Source organism: Lontra canadensis, unplaced genomic scaffold, assembly GCF_010015895.1.
Source record: "Lontra canadensis isolate GAN:19392208 unplaced genomic scaffold, GSC_riverotter_1.0 scaffold8, whole genome shotgun sequence".
Taxonomy (NCBI): domain Eukaryota; kingdom Metazoa; phylum Chordata; class Mammalia; order Carnivora; family Mustelidae; genus Lontra; species Lontra canadensis.
The window spans coordinates 761,269-776,340 of record NW_022631002.1 but is presented as its reverse complement, the minus strand read 5'-3'; the positions used below and the strand labels follow the sequence as shown (position 1 = coordinate 776,340).

The following is a 15,072-nucleotide window of genomic DNA, read 5'->3' as shown; positions in this document are numbered from 1 at the left end:
TCCCCAAACCACAGACCCAGGAACCACAGAGAAGGAACAGGAAGAAAGCGCTGCCCCCCCAACCCAAGCCTGGTCTCCCCCCAGGCAACTCACCCGGACCCCCACAGCCCGCTAGCCCGGGCCTCGTCTCCGAGGGCGCACCGTGTCCCCTTGCCTCCCTCCCCCTCCCTTCCGACACTCGAGCCTCTCTTGCAGTAAATGTGCCCACAGCCGTGATCCCCGAGGCCACTGCCCTCCTCACCGCGGTCCCGCTTCTGCCCCTGCCCCTACATTGGTCACCACCTCTGGCCAGGTGTCCTGCACATCTCCTCACTCCCCCTAGGATGTCGCCCCTTCTGTTCGTGGGGTGTCCCGAGGTCGTAAAGCAGTGCAGGGTCTGGGCGTTTGTGGGTGAGTGGATGACACGTGGACCCTTCTCGCTGTGTGAGCAACAACAAGGGCTCACTGGTGGGTAGCCGGCTCAAAACCTCGGTGCGCCGTCTCAGTACGTTGTGAGTGTGTGGATTTGTGGCACAGGCATTCAGCCGTGGAGGGGGTACAGTTGTTGGTTTAATAAGTTTTTTAGTATCAAGTAAAGAAGCAGTGTAAGTAGATACAGTGTAGCAGCTGTCCACTTAAAATCCATCCTCCTGGAAACAGTAACTTCCCTGCAAAGGTCTGGGCGTGCACACATTTGTGTCTGTGAACGTTTGTGCGTTTTCTCAGTTCATTCTGTGTGTCCGTCAGCAGCTGTCCGTGTAAATCAGCAGCGACAGCTTCTTCGCTTTGCACCGTGTGGGGTTAGGAGACGGTTCGTAGCTTCTGCTGAGGAGCTCCGCGTAAGGTGGGGGCCGGGTTTCTGCGGTGGCAGTAGACGGCGTGGGGTCCTGGGCTCTGGGGGTCTCCCCGCTGAGCCCGGCATGGGCCAGCTATGGGGTGACAGGCTCTCCGTGGCCCATGATCGGGCCTCGTGAGATGGCCTTGACGTGAGGGCAGGCGGGGGGGGTGGGGGCGGCCAGGAGCCGCTGTCACAGCCTGCGGAACATGCCAGCTGCCGATGAGGCCGTGTCCCTCCTGTGTCTCCGTGGATTCCCTCTGGTTGACGCCCCAGGATCTCCGCCTCTGGCCAAGGGGGCAATTTCTGCCAAAGGCACTAAATCAGGGTGGTGCCGTGGGACCTCCTGGGAACCTGCCTGGTGGGCAGAGGCTGTGCCGGCCGCCCCAGAACCCTGGTCACGTGAGGTTGGGGCTCTCAGGGGCTCAGCCATGTAGGCTGCTGGGGTCCCCACCCCTGCCCAGGACACTCTCCCTGGAATAACCATGCTGCCCCAGGAGACCTGTGACCCCAGACCAAGTTCATTCTGGGATCTGAGCAGTAGGCATCTTGGTGGGGGTGGGGGGTGTCTTCAGGCTGAATGTACATCAGGGTGTCTGCAGAGTTGGGGGGAGGGGGGCAGAGTGCACGACACTCCCATAGTCTCAGGTTGGAGCCGTAGCGTGGGGGCTTCTCGGGCAGGGTGTACCCACAGACCACAGGAGCTGGGGCCTCGTCACCCACTTTTGGCTGGAGCACCTCAGAACGCAAGAACAGCTTTCTGTGTTGTTTAGGATTGCCAAAAAACGAGTGATGGTTTGACCCTTGGGGTCACTGTGTTCAACTGGTTAAGCCTTCCCTTTGGTCCCCCACCTGCCTAGCAGTCCCACAGGGCTGAGACCTGAGCTCTCTTTCCCGTCCTGGTGACAGAGCAGAGCGGAGTGGGGAGAGGGTGAGTGAGAGAGGCGCCCGGGGCCCTCGCAAGGCTGCCTCCGTGGTGGGTGGCGTCCCGGCTCAGCAAGTTTGCAAGCTCACAGGGGTTCCTGTGGGCAGCCTGATTTGGGAACCACTGTCTGATCTGCTATGGCAGCTCACGGCACAGCAGGGCTTTGCGGTCCGGCTGCCTCAGAAGCGCTCTTGCCAGTGAGAGGCAGGCTCTAGGGGGACTCGCTCTCCGCACGGAATCCCGAGGTGGACGAGTGTTAGTTTCTGGGGGGTTGGGACAGCGGGGAGGAAATGTGGCATTTCAGGACAGCCGCTGCCCCCTTTGCTGACTTGGGTGAGTGCTAGGACAGGCGCCCTCAGGAGGTGGCATCTGGTTGTCACCTGTGTGCTGGGGGTCAGAGGCCAGGCTGGAGGACCACAGCACCAGTCAGCACGTGTTCCCTCCTTCCTGTAGCCTTGAGGGACCTTCCTGTAGCCTGGGGACCAGATGACGGCTCCCCAGAGTGGATGGACAGTTTAGGGGGCCTGTCCTCCCCCATCTTGTGCCAGGCAGCCTGTGAGGGAGGAGCCCCCCGCCATGGTACCTCCCCTGGGATGTGGGAGTCTGTCCCGTTGTGTGTCCTCTCGTCCACATGCTCCTGGCAACAGGTGAGACCTTGGTGGGCAGAACGAGGTCTGGCCAAGGGGAGGGTGTTGTCGGGGCTCACCAGACCAGGAGCTGGCAGGGTCTGCACACAGGTCAGCCACACACGTGAGTGCCACGTGGCATTGGGCAGTTCCACCTTAGCCGGATCAGGACGGCCACACTCTTTTCAGCTGCCCTTATCCCAAGGCCACATCTTCCCCAGTGACAGGCAGCACCAATTTGGCGGACCCATGTGTCTTTACAAGCCAGTGGGAAGTAAGAGGCTACCCAGAATTTCCAGCAAATCTGCATTCCAGAGCTTGGGGGGTGCCCACAGAGATCAGTGCCATGATGTGTTGGGGGAGAGGGAGCAGCGGGTCAAGCTCATGGCCACACCTGGGCTACAAGGGCCTTATCAGGCAGCCGTCCTGTCCCCACGGATTCCGTCCTTGCTCGCTGCCCGGTACGCTGTGATCTGGAGCTGTTAGCTCTTTCTTCTCCACTCAGCTGCAGGAAGCTCGCCGCACCCATTTTTTATCTTCGCTTCTCGCTTGTCTGCTCAGTAATAAGAAAGTGGGCTTGTGTTCACCCAAGTGAACTTCCTCAGTCATACCAAATGTTGATTGAACATCAATTCGTAATATCTTCTTGCTAATAAATATTAGTTCATTTCTGTGCTTGGGAAGAATTGTACCGTATCAGCTTTAGGGGCCTTTAGAGAGATCACCTAATCTAACCCCCTTCATCAAGTCTTAAAACTTTCTAAAGTCGGTTGTGTCTCAGAGCCCTGCGAGAGCGATGACTGCCGCGCACCGTTACCCGGCCTCGGCGGCTCCAGGCTCAGGGTCGCTCTTGTTCGGCTGGAAACGTCATCTCCTGTGTTGGGTCGATCGAAAGGAACCGCAGGTATCAGATGATTTCTGCATCCCTGAAGCTAAGGATGCTTTTTCTTAGAGTTGTGACAGTGCCGTCATCATGGAGCGACGAGCCAGAACCCCCAATGTCAGGTGTCACCAGCAGGGTCCTCAGTGCCAGGGCTGCCCGTGGCCTCCAGTGTGTCGGGCTTAGATCCCGGTGGCGCCCGGGTCCTGCTGGGTGTGGCTTTACCCACAGGCTTCCCTCTGCATCTTCCTGGCGTGTTTTGTTTAAGAGGTCGCACTGCGTGTCCTTTTGCAGATTGCATCCCGATGGTGTCATTTAACATGTTCCCTGTCCCTTATATCCCCTGAGATTTGGTGGCTGCCGTGAGAGATGGGATTCAGGTTCCCATTTTGTGGTGGTGAGGGGGAGACTTCCCGGTGGCGGGTGGCCCACCTGCCTAGCAGTCCCGCAGGGCACCTGCCGTCTGCACTCACTGACGCTCACTGCCGAGAGCTCGGGCTCAGGGTCTGAACGGCGGGGACGCTCGCTTCCGCGGACGATGATCTGCGCACGTTCAGGCGTATGTGCATCAGGCACGTGCCGCATCTGCCTTTACGCCTGTGCCTCCCGTGCTGCTGTCTGCACCCAGGTGAAGACAGAGGACGTTCTCCTCGCCCCGGAAGGTCCTCTCCTGCCTCAGCACCTCTCCCCCACACCCACCAGAGCTGACGCTGGCCCGGCTCTGTCGCCGTGGGTACGTTCCGTGTACTCTTTGTGTGAATGAACACGACAACACGTGCTCCCTTGTGCCCTGCAGCTCATGGCGCTGCACTGGGATTCATCCTTGTGCTACGTTGCTTGTCACTTGGTCTTTTGTGTTGCTGTGTTGTGTTCCATCGCTTATCCCTGCGGCCACGGAGGACTTTGGGTTGTTTCCAGTTTGGGGACATTATGAATAAAGCTGCTGTGGACATTCTCATCAGGATCTCTCTGTGGGCGCTTCTCCTGGGTCTGTGCCTGCCAGTGCCAGACACTAGCTGGGCTGGACCGGCAGACTTCTCCAAGACAGCGAGGGTGGGGCTTGCTCCCTGTTGCTCCGTATTCTCATCCACACTGGGCATTGTCCGTCACGTCCGCGGGTGTGTTTTCGCTTCCTTTTGTTGGGGTGCGGTGTGCATGCAGTGTGACTCACGGATCTCAGTGTGTGGTTCACCGTGTCGCGGTGAGTGTGTGGGGCACACCAGCTTGGATATGAAATGTTCCCGGCCCGCTGGAAGGTCTGTTGTGCCTCCTTCCAGCCCCCCCACCGAAGACCACCACCTCGTTGCATGCTCTTACTCTAAGGCAGCGGATCTGTTTCTGAAGCTTGTGCGGGATGGACCCACGGCGACTGTGCTCCTGCGTCTCGCGCGTCCCCATAATACCTTTGAGGTTTGTCCACATTGACGTGGCAACAGCTGATTCCTTCTCATGACCCAGGGTCCCGCAGCCGGGCATCGCTATCCTGTTGCTGGACATTTGGGATGGTTTCCGTTTCGGCTTTCGGAGAAAAGCTGCCAGGAGCATTCTGTGGAAGTGTCTTCGGAGATGTATATATTCATTTCTCTGGGGTAGACGCCAGGGGTAGGATTACGGGGTCGTGGAGTCATGTGCGGTTAACTTGTTTCTGTTCTGTGCTTCTGTCCGCAGGGCCAAGGGCCAAGGGCTCCACCTGCCAGCGCTCAGCTGCTCGGACTTGTTACGTTTCAGCCGCCCCCCGGGTGTGCGGTGCCCCCACGTTTGTTACAGAATTTGCGTTTCTCATGAGCACCTTTCTGTGTGCTTGTTGGCCACGCGGAGGTCTTCTCAGATTGGGCCGGGACTTTGTTACTGACGCGTAGTGTTCTTCGTGTTCTGGATGGAGGCCTTTGTCAGAATGACGTATTGTGAATCTCCAGTCTGGTTTTTGTCTCGCAAACCAGTGTCGTTTAACGGTGTCTTGTGATACAGAGAACTTTCACTTCTGAAGCACCGATTTGGAAGCAATAATGGTGTGGCCGCCATTGACTGGCTCAGAGTCTTGGGGAAGGCATTAACATTTCACAGTTAAGTGTGATGCTAGCTGTTGGTTTTGTCGATGCCGCCTGTTAGCCGGAGGACGTACCTGGCGCCTCCTTGTCTGCCGAAAGCTTTTACCTTCGAGGTTGGAGTATTAGATGGCCATGTGTGCTGTGATGATCACGTGGCATCTGTCCCTTCGTTTGTTGTGTTTCCTCCTGTCACTGTGGTCTGCTCACACCTTCCATGTTTCCAGCGTCCTCACCCGGCAGCCCTGGGGCAGATGTCCTAGGGTTGGGATGTACTGTCGCTTTCTGTATGTTAGATTTCATTTGCTGATATTTTGCTCAGGCTTCGGCACGTGTGTTCATGAGGAGCGCGGTCTGCAGCTCTTTCGGGACCTTCTCGCTGGGCTTCCATGTCGGCACAGTGCTCCCTTGGGAAGGGCTTCTTCCTGGGCCGGTTGGTGTGAGGCCGAAACTCTTCTTCCCTTGAGTGTCTGCTCGAGCTCGCCGTGGAAGCCATCCGGGCCAGACCTCTCCAGGAAGGAATCGAACCCTTTAACAGATACAAGACTTCCAATGCTTACATTTTGTTTCTAGTGTCTGTCTCGGTAAGTTTTGCTTTTTAAAGGAAATCGTCCATCTCATCACAATTGTGAAATTCACTGTAAGTTCTCTCCTTGTGCGTTTAGTGCCTCTGGGGTCTGTGGTGATGTCTCATGTAGCTCTGAGTGGGTCGTTTACGTTTCCCTTCTTTCCTCTTGGCCATTGTCGTGTCAGAGGCTTTTCTCTAATGCACCTGTGCTTCCTGCGTGTTTGACTTCTGTCCGTTCCTCCCTCCTTTATTTTCACAACATGTCGTCGCTGTTGTTGCTTGAAGCAGTCAGGAGCCCATAGCGCCGACACTGATTGCCAGGCCTCTCCCGTGGCGCTCCCCGTGTGCTCCTCTCAGCCGTGCCCTTGTTGGCTCGGCTCACCAGTCTCCCAGCTTGTTTCCCTCCAGTGTTCATATCATGTTTTTCTTGCAGCTCTGTCCAGGTGTGATTCACACACCCTGGAAGTCACTGTTGCAAATGATTCAGTGATTCTTCATAAATCTAGAGTTGTCCGCCATTGTCTCACTCCCTGTTCCCACGCCACCCCTGGTGACCGCCTTCAGCCTGTGTCTCCGCACAGTCCCTTTCCTGGACAATGCATGTGTGCTGAGCCCTACAGCTTGCAGTGTTTTATGTCTGGCTTCCTTCTTTCTGCAAAACATCTTAGAGTTTCACCCACGTTGTAAGATATGGGGCAGTGGTTGCCTTTTTGTTCCTGAAGAGCACCCTGTTGTGTGGGTACGTGTGCTCTGTTTGCCCAGCAACTGTCTCGTGGGCTGTGGGTTGCTTCCAGTTTGGGTCTGTTAAGAATAATGCTGCTGTGAAAATTTGCACCCAGGCCCTTGTGTGGACATGTTTTCATTTACCTTACAGAGATATGCAGTGATGGAATTGTCAGATTATAGGGCAAGTTTATGTTTCGTATTTTAAGAAACTTCCAAACGATTTTCCACATGGGCTGTTGTTTACATTCTCACCAGCAGTGCGCAAGGACCCTAGTCTCTCCACATCAGACCAGCCCTTATTCTCGTGTTAAGTAATTGTTCCAGTTCTAGCAGACAGGAGGTGAGATCTGCTGTGCTTTCAATTTGCATTTCTTTTTCTTTTTTAAAGATTATTTATTTGAGAGAGAGTATGTGAGCAGGGAGGGCCAGAGGGAGAGGGAATCTGAAGCAGAGTCTGTACCGAATGCAGAGCCCAACATGGGGCCTGATCTCAGAACACTGAGATCGTGACCTGAGCCAAATCCAAGAATTGGACACGTAACTGACCGTGCCGCCCAGGCGCCCCTCGATTTGCGTTTCCTTAATGAGCAGTGATGCTGAGCGTTTTTTCACGGTCCCAGTCGCATTTCTGTATCTTCCTTGGTGAGATCTTCAGACCTTTGCCCATGTTTGTGTCAAGTTATTGATCTCATTGAATCGTCAGCCTTCTGTGTGCGTTCCACACGTCAGTCTTTCGTCAGACGGATGTTTACAGGTGTTTTCTCCCAGTCTGGTTTGTCTCTTCATTTTCTTAATGGTGTCTTCTGAAACACATGATTTTAGTTTAGGTGAAATCCATTGTATCAGTTAATTTCATAGATCATGCTTTTGGTGTGATATCTGAGAAATCTTTGCTCATCCAAAATCATGGAGATATTTTCCTAGAAGTCGTCTAGTTTGAGCTCATGCATTTAAGTCTCTGGTTCACTTTGGGTGAATTTTTGTGTCTGGCAAAGGTCTGGAATCCGTCCCTCTGCAGGTGGCTGCTCAGTCCCCCTTGTGCTGTCTGTTGGAAAGATCAGTCTTTCCACAGCTGAAGTGAGGGCTCTCCCTCTTGTCCAAAACCAGTCGGCCACAGGGCGCCTGGCTGGCGCAGTCGGCTGAGTGTCTGACTCTTGGGGTTTTTTGTGTTTTGGTTTTTGGGGTTTTTTTAAAGATTTTATTTATTTATTTGACAGAGATCACAAGTAGGCAGAGAGGCAGCAGAGAGAGGAGGAAGCAGGCTCCCTGTGGAGCAGAGAACCCCATGTGGGGCTCAATCCCAGGACCCTGAGATCATGACCTGAGCCGAAGGCAGAGGCTTTAACCCACTGAGCCACCCAGGCGCCCCGTGACTCTTGGTTTTGGCTCGGGGCGTGACCTCAGGGTTGTGAGGCTGAGTCACCCAAGGCTCAGCGCTCAGCCGGGCGTCTGCTTCTCCCTCTCCCTCTGCCCCTCCCCCATGGTCACTCGCTCACGCACACGCTCTCTCTAAGATAAATACACAGAGTCTTTACAAGCAGACAACGGGCTGTGCAAGTGGTGCTTATCCTGGGCTCCGGTCGGTCTGTCGATCTGGGCCTCTGGCCTTCCAACGGCACCGCGCCGCTGTGGTCACTCTTATCTGGAGCAAGGTCAGGAGTTGAGAGGTGTGAGTCCTCCACGCTTATTCCCCCTTTCACACTCCTCTTGGCTCTCTCGGGTCTCTACCCTGCCGTGTGAGTGCCAGGTCAGCCGGTCAGTTTCTGCGCCAGGGCTCCGTGGGGATCTGGGGGGTGCGTTGACGCTGCAGCTCAGGTTGGGGAGACGCACTGTCTGGTCTGTGTCGAGGCCACGAGCCCACAGACGTGGGGTGTCCCTGCCAGGCCCACAGCTGTGCCGTGTCGTGCTTCCTCTGTGGCCCGCGTGCTGCTCGCTTTGCTCTGTCTTGTCCTGTCCTCCTTCTGCGTGGACCTTTTCCGTGAGCCTGTGTCTCACCGTTGCTGTCCTTTCTTCTGTGCTGCCCCGTCTGCGTCCGAGTCTGTCCGGTGAATTCCTGACTTCAGATGACACGTCTCTGGTTTTGTAATGGTTCTCTTTTGTATTTCCGCTTCGCTGATGAAACCCTTGATTTTCCCTCATTTTGTTCATCTTTTCTACAAAATTCCAAGGCCTGTTTCTTGTAATGACCTTGAATTCCTTGTCTGATTAACTCCCACATCTGGATCTTCTGAGGGTCGGCCTCTGTTGACTTTTTCTCCATAATCATGGGCCACTTTTTCCTGTTTCCCTGCAAGCTTTGCAGTGTGGTAGTGCTGATTGTTGTCTTTTAAAAAATGGTATTATTTCCCCTGATACACCCGCCCTCCAGGCAACCCTTCCTCTTAAGGGTCAGGGTGCATGGGATTGGCCCCTCGAACACTTTGGAGCGAGGTCTAGTCACCGGAGGCTCACTTGGCAGTGATGTGGTGAAGACAGAGTGGGATGCCGCTCCAGTGTCTCTCAGCCTGGGGGGGACACCTGCCAACAGGGAGGTCTCGGGGCATCTCTGTATGGACACAGGGAGCATCTGCTACCCAACAAAACACAGAAGGCACGTGGTTTTTTTCTCACCTCACCGGATGGTCATGCGTCCACCATCTCCGCATGTCTGCTGGGGCCAGGCCCAGGGCCGACCCACAGGCTCACCAGTGCCACCTGGGAGAGGGGGAGGTGCGTCACCTCTCCTGACAGCAGACCTGAGGCCGGAGCTGTGCCCCTACTCTCTCCCTGCAGACTGTCCCCCCTCACATGTCACCCCACAGCCGGACGCCAGTGTCCGGCACAGGGGACTCCCACGGGAACGACCAGAGTCACTCAGGTGACATGCCTCATTGTGGGAGCCGCGTCCGGGGCCTTTAAAGCTGAGGGAGGGGGGCGGTCTCTGTTCGGGGAACCGCGCGGGAGCCAGCCGTGTCTGTCCGCATCGGAGCCTGTGTGAGTTTTCTCACGTCTCCCTGTATCCCTCCTGCTTCCTTTCTAGGTTTGGGAAAAGCTCTTAGGTGGTGAGAGTCCGCGGATTAACGTGTTCATGGCGGTGCCCACGATCTACGCCAAGCTGACGGATTACTACGACAGACATCTCACCCTGCCTCACGTCCAGGCTTTTATCCGCGCAGTTTGTGAGCAGAGAATTAGGTAAATGGAAGCGGCCCCCTCTCCTGCCCCAAAGGCCTTAGAGGGCAGCTGACATCACATATGTTCAGCCGAACAGGCCCAGGTGGTAGGAAGCAGTATTTTCCAGCCTTTAAAGCTGTAGCGAGCTGCGTTTTCTGCGTGTCTGTCCGTGTTCTGTCTCTCTCTGCGTCTGTCTTTGTCTCGTGGTCCAGTTGGAAGGACGAGGGCTCAGGCCCCCCGTTCTGGCCCTCGAGCCCCCCTCCCCCATGGAGCGCCCCCACCCCTACCCTGCCCCTCAAAGCCCCGTTGACAGACATGTGCTGGACCTTCCGGGCCCTTCCGTGGCCTGGGCCTGTTCTGCTGTCTTACAAGCCCACAGACACAGCGCCCTTCAGCCTGATGCTTCCTCGGGTGTGAGCCCTGAGACCGTGCACACGAAGGTGGGTGGCTTGGTGACTTCTACTGGGACCAGAGCCACATGACACGCATTCCGTGGCAAGCACAGCCTCTCACGGCACATAGAGCACGTGGCCTGGCTGGTGTGAACGGGCCGTACTCGGTGTGGTGCGAGTGACCGGTGTCCCGTCGCGAGCCCATCAGCTGCCTCGGTGCTCGGCTCTGGGCTGTCTCCGCGGCTGCTCCTCCTGCTCCGCAGACCTGGAAGCAGTTTACCCACAGACCGAATTCTTACTGTCATAGCTGTGGTCTCGGGCCGCTTACAGACCGCGTATTTGTCGTGCGCAAAGAACGCCTCCAAAGACCCTAAAACTGTTTTTTTTGCTGTAGTTACCTGTTCCTTTTGAAGACCTGTTTTGCTCGATGACGCCCCCACAAACTCTGAAAAGACCAGAGTTCGGGTTTAGCCTCCGGCGGGTGTTCTCGTCGTGAGCTCGGGGACACTGGTGTTGGGTGGAGAGCGTGGCGCTGTCCAGCCCAGGGCCGGCTGCAGGAAGCTGAGGCTGCCTCTCTTGTGCTCACAGGTTGATGGTCTCAGGGTCGGCCGCCCTGCCCCTGCCCGTGCTGGAGAGGTGGCAGGGCATCACGGGCCACACTCTACTGGAGCGCTACGGCATGACGGAGATCGGCATGGCCCTGTCCAACCCCTTGACCGCCGCGCGTGTGCCAGGTACAAGCAGCCTCCTGGCCCTCAGCTGGGCCGGGCCGGGGAGGACGCTGCCTTGCCAGGCCAGGGAACCTCCTTGGGGCGGCTGTGGCCTGTCCTTTGTGGGCACTCACATTTTTCCCACGTGGCCGGTCAGGGACAGGACAGAAAGGTGTCCCTCCCCGGTGACAAATGGGAAGAACGGGAATAACCAGGACCATGTGCTCAGCAGAGTGCCTCCCGGGGCAGGCGCTGCTTCCATGCAGGCCTCGTGGGCTACTGGCCGGAGCCTCCCGTGCAGGCACCTAGAGCCATGCAGGGCATAGGGGCCGTCGGGGGGGTCCCCCGTGCCTGGATGATCTGCTAGCAGACAGGGCTCCGTGCCCTGGGCTCACTGTCCAGCCTTCCCTGAGATGCTCTGACATCAAGTCAGACTTGCATGTCCTGGCTCCTTAGCAGGGACCCTGCCGACAGAGCTGTAGCCCGAGGTGTGGATGTGCCCCGCTCTGCTCTCGGCACTCTCCTGGTCTCCACGCGGCGTCCCCCCAGCCCCGGGGGCCCACAACACAGGAGAAGTCACAGCAGCATAGCTCTGACTCCGTGATTACGTCCCTGCATCTCGCACACACAGTCACGCTCACCCTGCCCATGTCTGCTTCCGTGAGGTTCTGAAAACAGGTTTTGAAAAGCCGACCCAGGATTGAGATGAGGACGGCTGCGACGGCTTAGCATCTCCTCCACGCCAGGCCAGGCCAGCACGCGCCTGTTCTCTCTTGTTGTAGTCTTGCTGCTTCTGGAATGTCACACAGTGACTCGTACAGGACATGGCCTTTGGGTCCTTTAGCGGGATGTGTCCAAGATTCACCCGTGTGGACGCGGCTTCCTTTCCCTCACTGCGTAGAATCCCGTGGTGTGGACAGGCCACTGTTTCTTAGCCTGCTCCCCCGCCAAAGGACACGGACTTGTGTCTGGGGACAGTTACCGGCAGAGCTATTGTAGACATTGTGTGTGCAGGTCCTCTGCAAACACGTGCCTTTATTTCTCGTGGGTCAACACCCAGGGTGGGGTTGCTAGTCAGAAGGTGGGTGAGTACTCAGCCTCCCCAAAAGCTGCCACACTGTCCAGAGCAGCCCCTGATGCAGGGGTGACCTTACCCCGTTGACACAGGCTTTAGGCAACCATACAAGTGGCCGGGGCTGCACGGCTAGCCTGGGGCGGAGCGGGCATCCACACTGTCGCCCCGGGACACCTGCTTTGCCGGGAGTGCATGGTGTCAGGGGAAAGGAGGGAGCAGAGAGGCATGGGGAATCCCCTGGTTCATTAGAGGAGCAAACACAAGACCAGGCGCCAGGATGGGAAGCAGTGTGCAAGGGAGGCCCAGCGGGGGCTCACCCTGGTGCTGGAGGGAGCACCCCCAGCTAAGCAGGGAAAGCAGAGGTCAGGACAGAGGTCCCACGAGCGTCCCCGACTCACCTGGCCTTTTCCAGGAAAGTAAAACACAAAGGCTCCGATCCCCAAGGTTTGTCGGGCAGAAATCCTTGGGTCTGAGGTGGTGGCTGCAGCTGTGACCCGGCCTCAAGGACACCGTGGGGTACGTGCGGGCGTGGGTGCAGTCCCTCCTCTTGCCTCGGGATCAGATGCCCGTGACCGTGTCTGAAGCCGGCCGCCAGCGGTCGAGTGCAATGCTGGTGGTTCGGTTTAGAAAACCAAGTGGTGTTGTTTCTGGAGAAACCTGGTTGAGGGCTTCCCTTGGCATCTCGGGTCTTGTCCTGCTCGATGCCGGGGCTGGGCTCACGATGCAGGTGGGACGTGGCCAGCCACCCCCGGGCCCCACACCTGCTTCCAGCTCAGGGTCCCTCCAGCCCGGCCCCTCCTTCCGGCTGCCTGCATGGCCTCTGAGCGTGGCTCTCACGGTCCCTGCAGTGAACACTGGGTCCGTTAAAGGTGCTCAAAGGCTGATGGGCGCACAGGGCAAAGCCAGCCTTGAAAGAGGGACGTGCTGCACGAAGAGTGTCGTTGGCCGCGCCAAGCTCTGGGTGGGATCTTCTGACTGATCCTTCTCTGCATCCCTGGCGGGTACCACGAAGGGGCATAAATAATTCATGGCCTCGTGCGGCCAGGCCTGATCAGCGGTAAGTGGAGGTAGAGATCAGAGGCGTGAACAGCTCCTGCGGCGGGCTTCGTGGCGCGCTGCCAGGGGCTCCAGGACCTGAGCTGCCCCTTCCCGTCCTCTCGGGACCAGCTGCAGAGCGGCCTCCCTCCCTAGATGCTGGACAGGGCCGCAGGCCAATTACGCTTATCTGGGGAGAGCCAACAGCGGTTCGGAGAGATTCAGAAGAACGAGGTGCACCTCTGACTGTGGCCTACACTGCCACCCAGGTGGACACCAGGAGGGGCGCCGTCCTCGCGGGGGCAGGACAGGACAGGAGGGGGGGCGCTTCCAGGTGGACACCAGGAGAGGACAGGAGGGGGACGCCGTCCCCACGGGGGCAGGAGACAGCTGCTGCTGACAGCCCTGCTCCATCTGGCCCACTTGGGCGGGTGGACGTGGCCTAGAGCCAGGGCTGCCCCGCGCGGACTGTAGCGTCTCCCGTGCAGGACCCTCACCCGGTGGTACCTCAGGCCTACAGGACTGCGGTGGTTGTCTCTGCCTGGAGGTGTCAGTCGTGTCTGGTGCTGTCACCAGCTAGGGTTCCGTCAGCACTTTCCTCGCAGGTCGTAATGGCTGTGACAGCATTCACTCTTGAGACGGGGAAGGGGCCAGAGCGGAGCAGGAGGAAGCTGGGAGGAGGGTTTCTTCCTTTTTAAAAAATATTCGAAGGAGAAGGCAGTGGACGGAAAGGCGGGAGGAGGACGGTGAGTGGGGAGGCTGGTGCTTTTGGCTGAGGAGGACGGTCAGAGAGGACCCTCTTCTGGTAAGAAATAGACATTTGGTCTCTCTCCATAGCTGGTGCAGAGGTCCTGGAACGGTTGGAATTTCCTAGGTAATGGGAGCCACAAGGGGGTCTTAGCTGTTCACAGAAGCCCCCTCCCCAGCACCTGAGTGTGTGCGAAGGAGACAGCCTGGGACCAATGGGCCGATTGGAGGGGCAGAGCCTCTGGGGAGAGGGGCTGTGGGCTGAGTCCGTGGCCGCTGGCTTCGTGAGTTGTGGGATCTCCATGGAAACCCTAAGGATGCTGGTGCACAGACGAGGTGCTGGGGGGTGCCCTGGGGGCATAGGAGCTGGGGGAGCCCCCTTCCTGGGCATCTCTTCCATCTGCTGCTCCTGAGTCACGTCCTTCATCAGAAGGTGGTGGTGGGCAGCTCAGATCTGTGGGGTTCCGGGAGAGGGGGCGTGGGACGCTCCGGTCAGTGGCCGAGCCAGCCAGTTGGGGGTCATCTGGGGACACGCCGCTGTGACTGGCTCGGACGCAGGCAGTGTTCAGGTGGTGCCCTTGCCCTTCTCCGGCTGGCAGTGGGGCCCGCACACATCCCCCTGCAGAGCTCGGCAGGACAGGGGAGGAAGAGCTGGCCTTGATTTCTGAGCGAGGCCGGGCTCCTGCGGAAGGTTCTCTGTTGCAGTGGACGGTGCTCGTTCTTTCTGATTGCCTGCTCAGCGGCCGAGGGGCTCTGCCTCTGCCCGGCCTCAGGACGGGGTCAGTCAGCCGAATGCCACACTCCATGTGCCCTCGGCACTCCCGCTCCTCGTCCCAATGATGGGAGCCACAAGGGGCAGCCTTGTCAGGGACACGGGGCGGGGTCCACATGAACTGTCTGAGCCCCTCCTGGCTGGCCCCCATCCCACACCGGCCTCCTCCCAAACCTGCTCTGTGGCTTTAACATGTTTTCGTCATGCGTCACCACCACACACTGTGGTCACTGAGGGCTGACACCGAGGTCACCTGCTGAGCTCCGGTCCTAACACACCAGCACTTGGGAGCCGTGTGAGGACCTCGGGCCCTGGCCCAGCTCGGCATCCCACAGGCAAGGTTGTGGCCCTGGCCTGCTGCGGAGCCGTGGTCAGCCCTTCTGCATGGGCCTGAGGCCGGGGGACAGCAGCGTATGCAACGGAGGAGTTAAGCTTGTCGCTGAAAAGAATCCACAAGGAAAGGAACTGTTCATTTAATCTAGAAAAGGAAACGACCTTGACGTCACCCGAATGCGTGTCTGGCCCGCGTGTGGAGCAGCGTCTGGTGTTCGCTGGCGGTGTAAGCGAGGCCAGAAGTGGGGCTGGAGGGGCTGGGCTCACAGGA

General features: G+C 57.9%; 1 protein-coding gene across 3 annotated transcripts in view; it reads left to right on the top strand.

Annotated features, from left to right (window-relative positions):
* ACSF3 (acyl-CoA synthetase family member 3) overlaps positions 1–15,072 on the top strand; it is a 49,240-nt gene that overhangs the window by 9,611 nt on the left and 24,557 nt on the right. For all 3 annotated transcript variants that reach the window (XM_032853761.1, XM_032853763.1, XM_032853762.1), the window contains 2 exons: positions 9,604–9,758; positions 10,718–10,863. In XM_032853761.1, the coding sequence (XP_032709652.1) occupies positions 9,604–9,758; positions 10,718–10,863 (301 nt within the window). The remainder of the gene's footprint in view (positions 1–9,603; positions 9,759–10,717; positions 10,864–15,072) is intronic.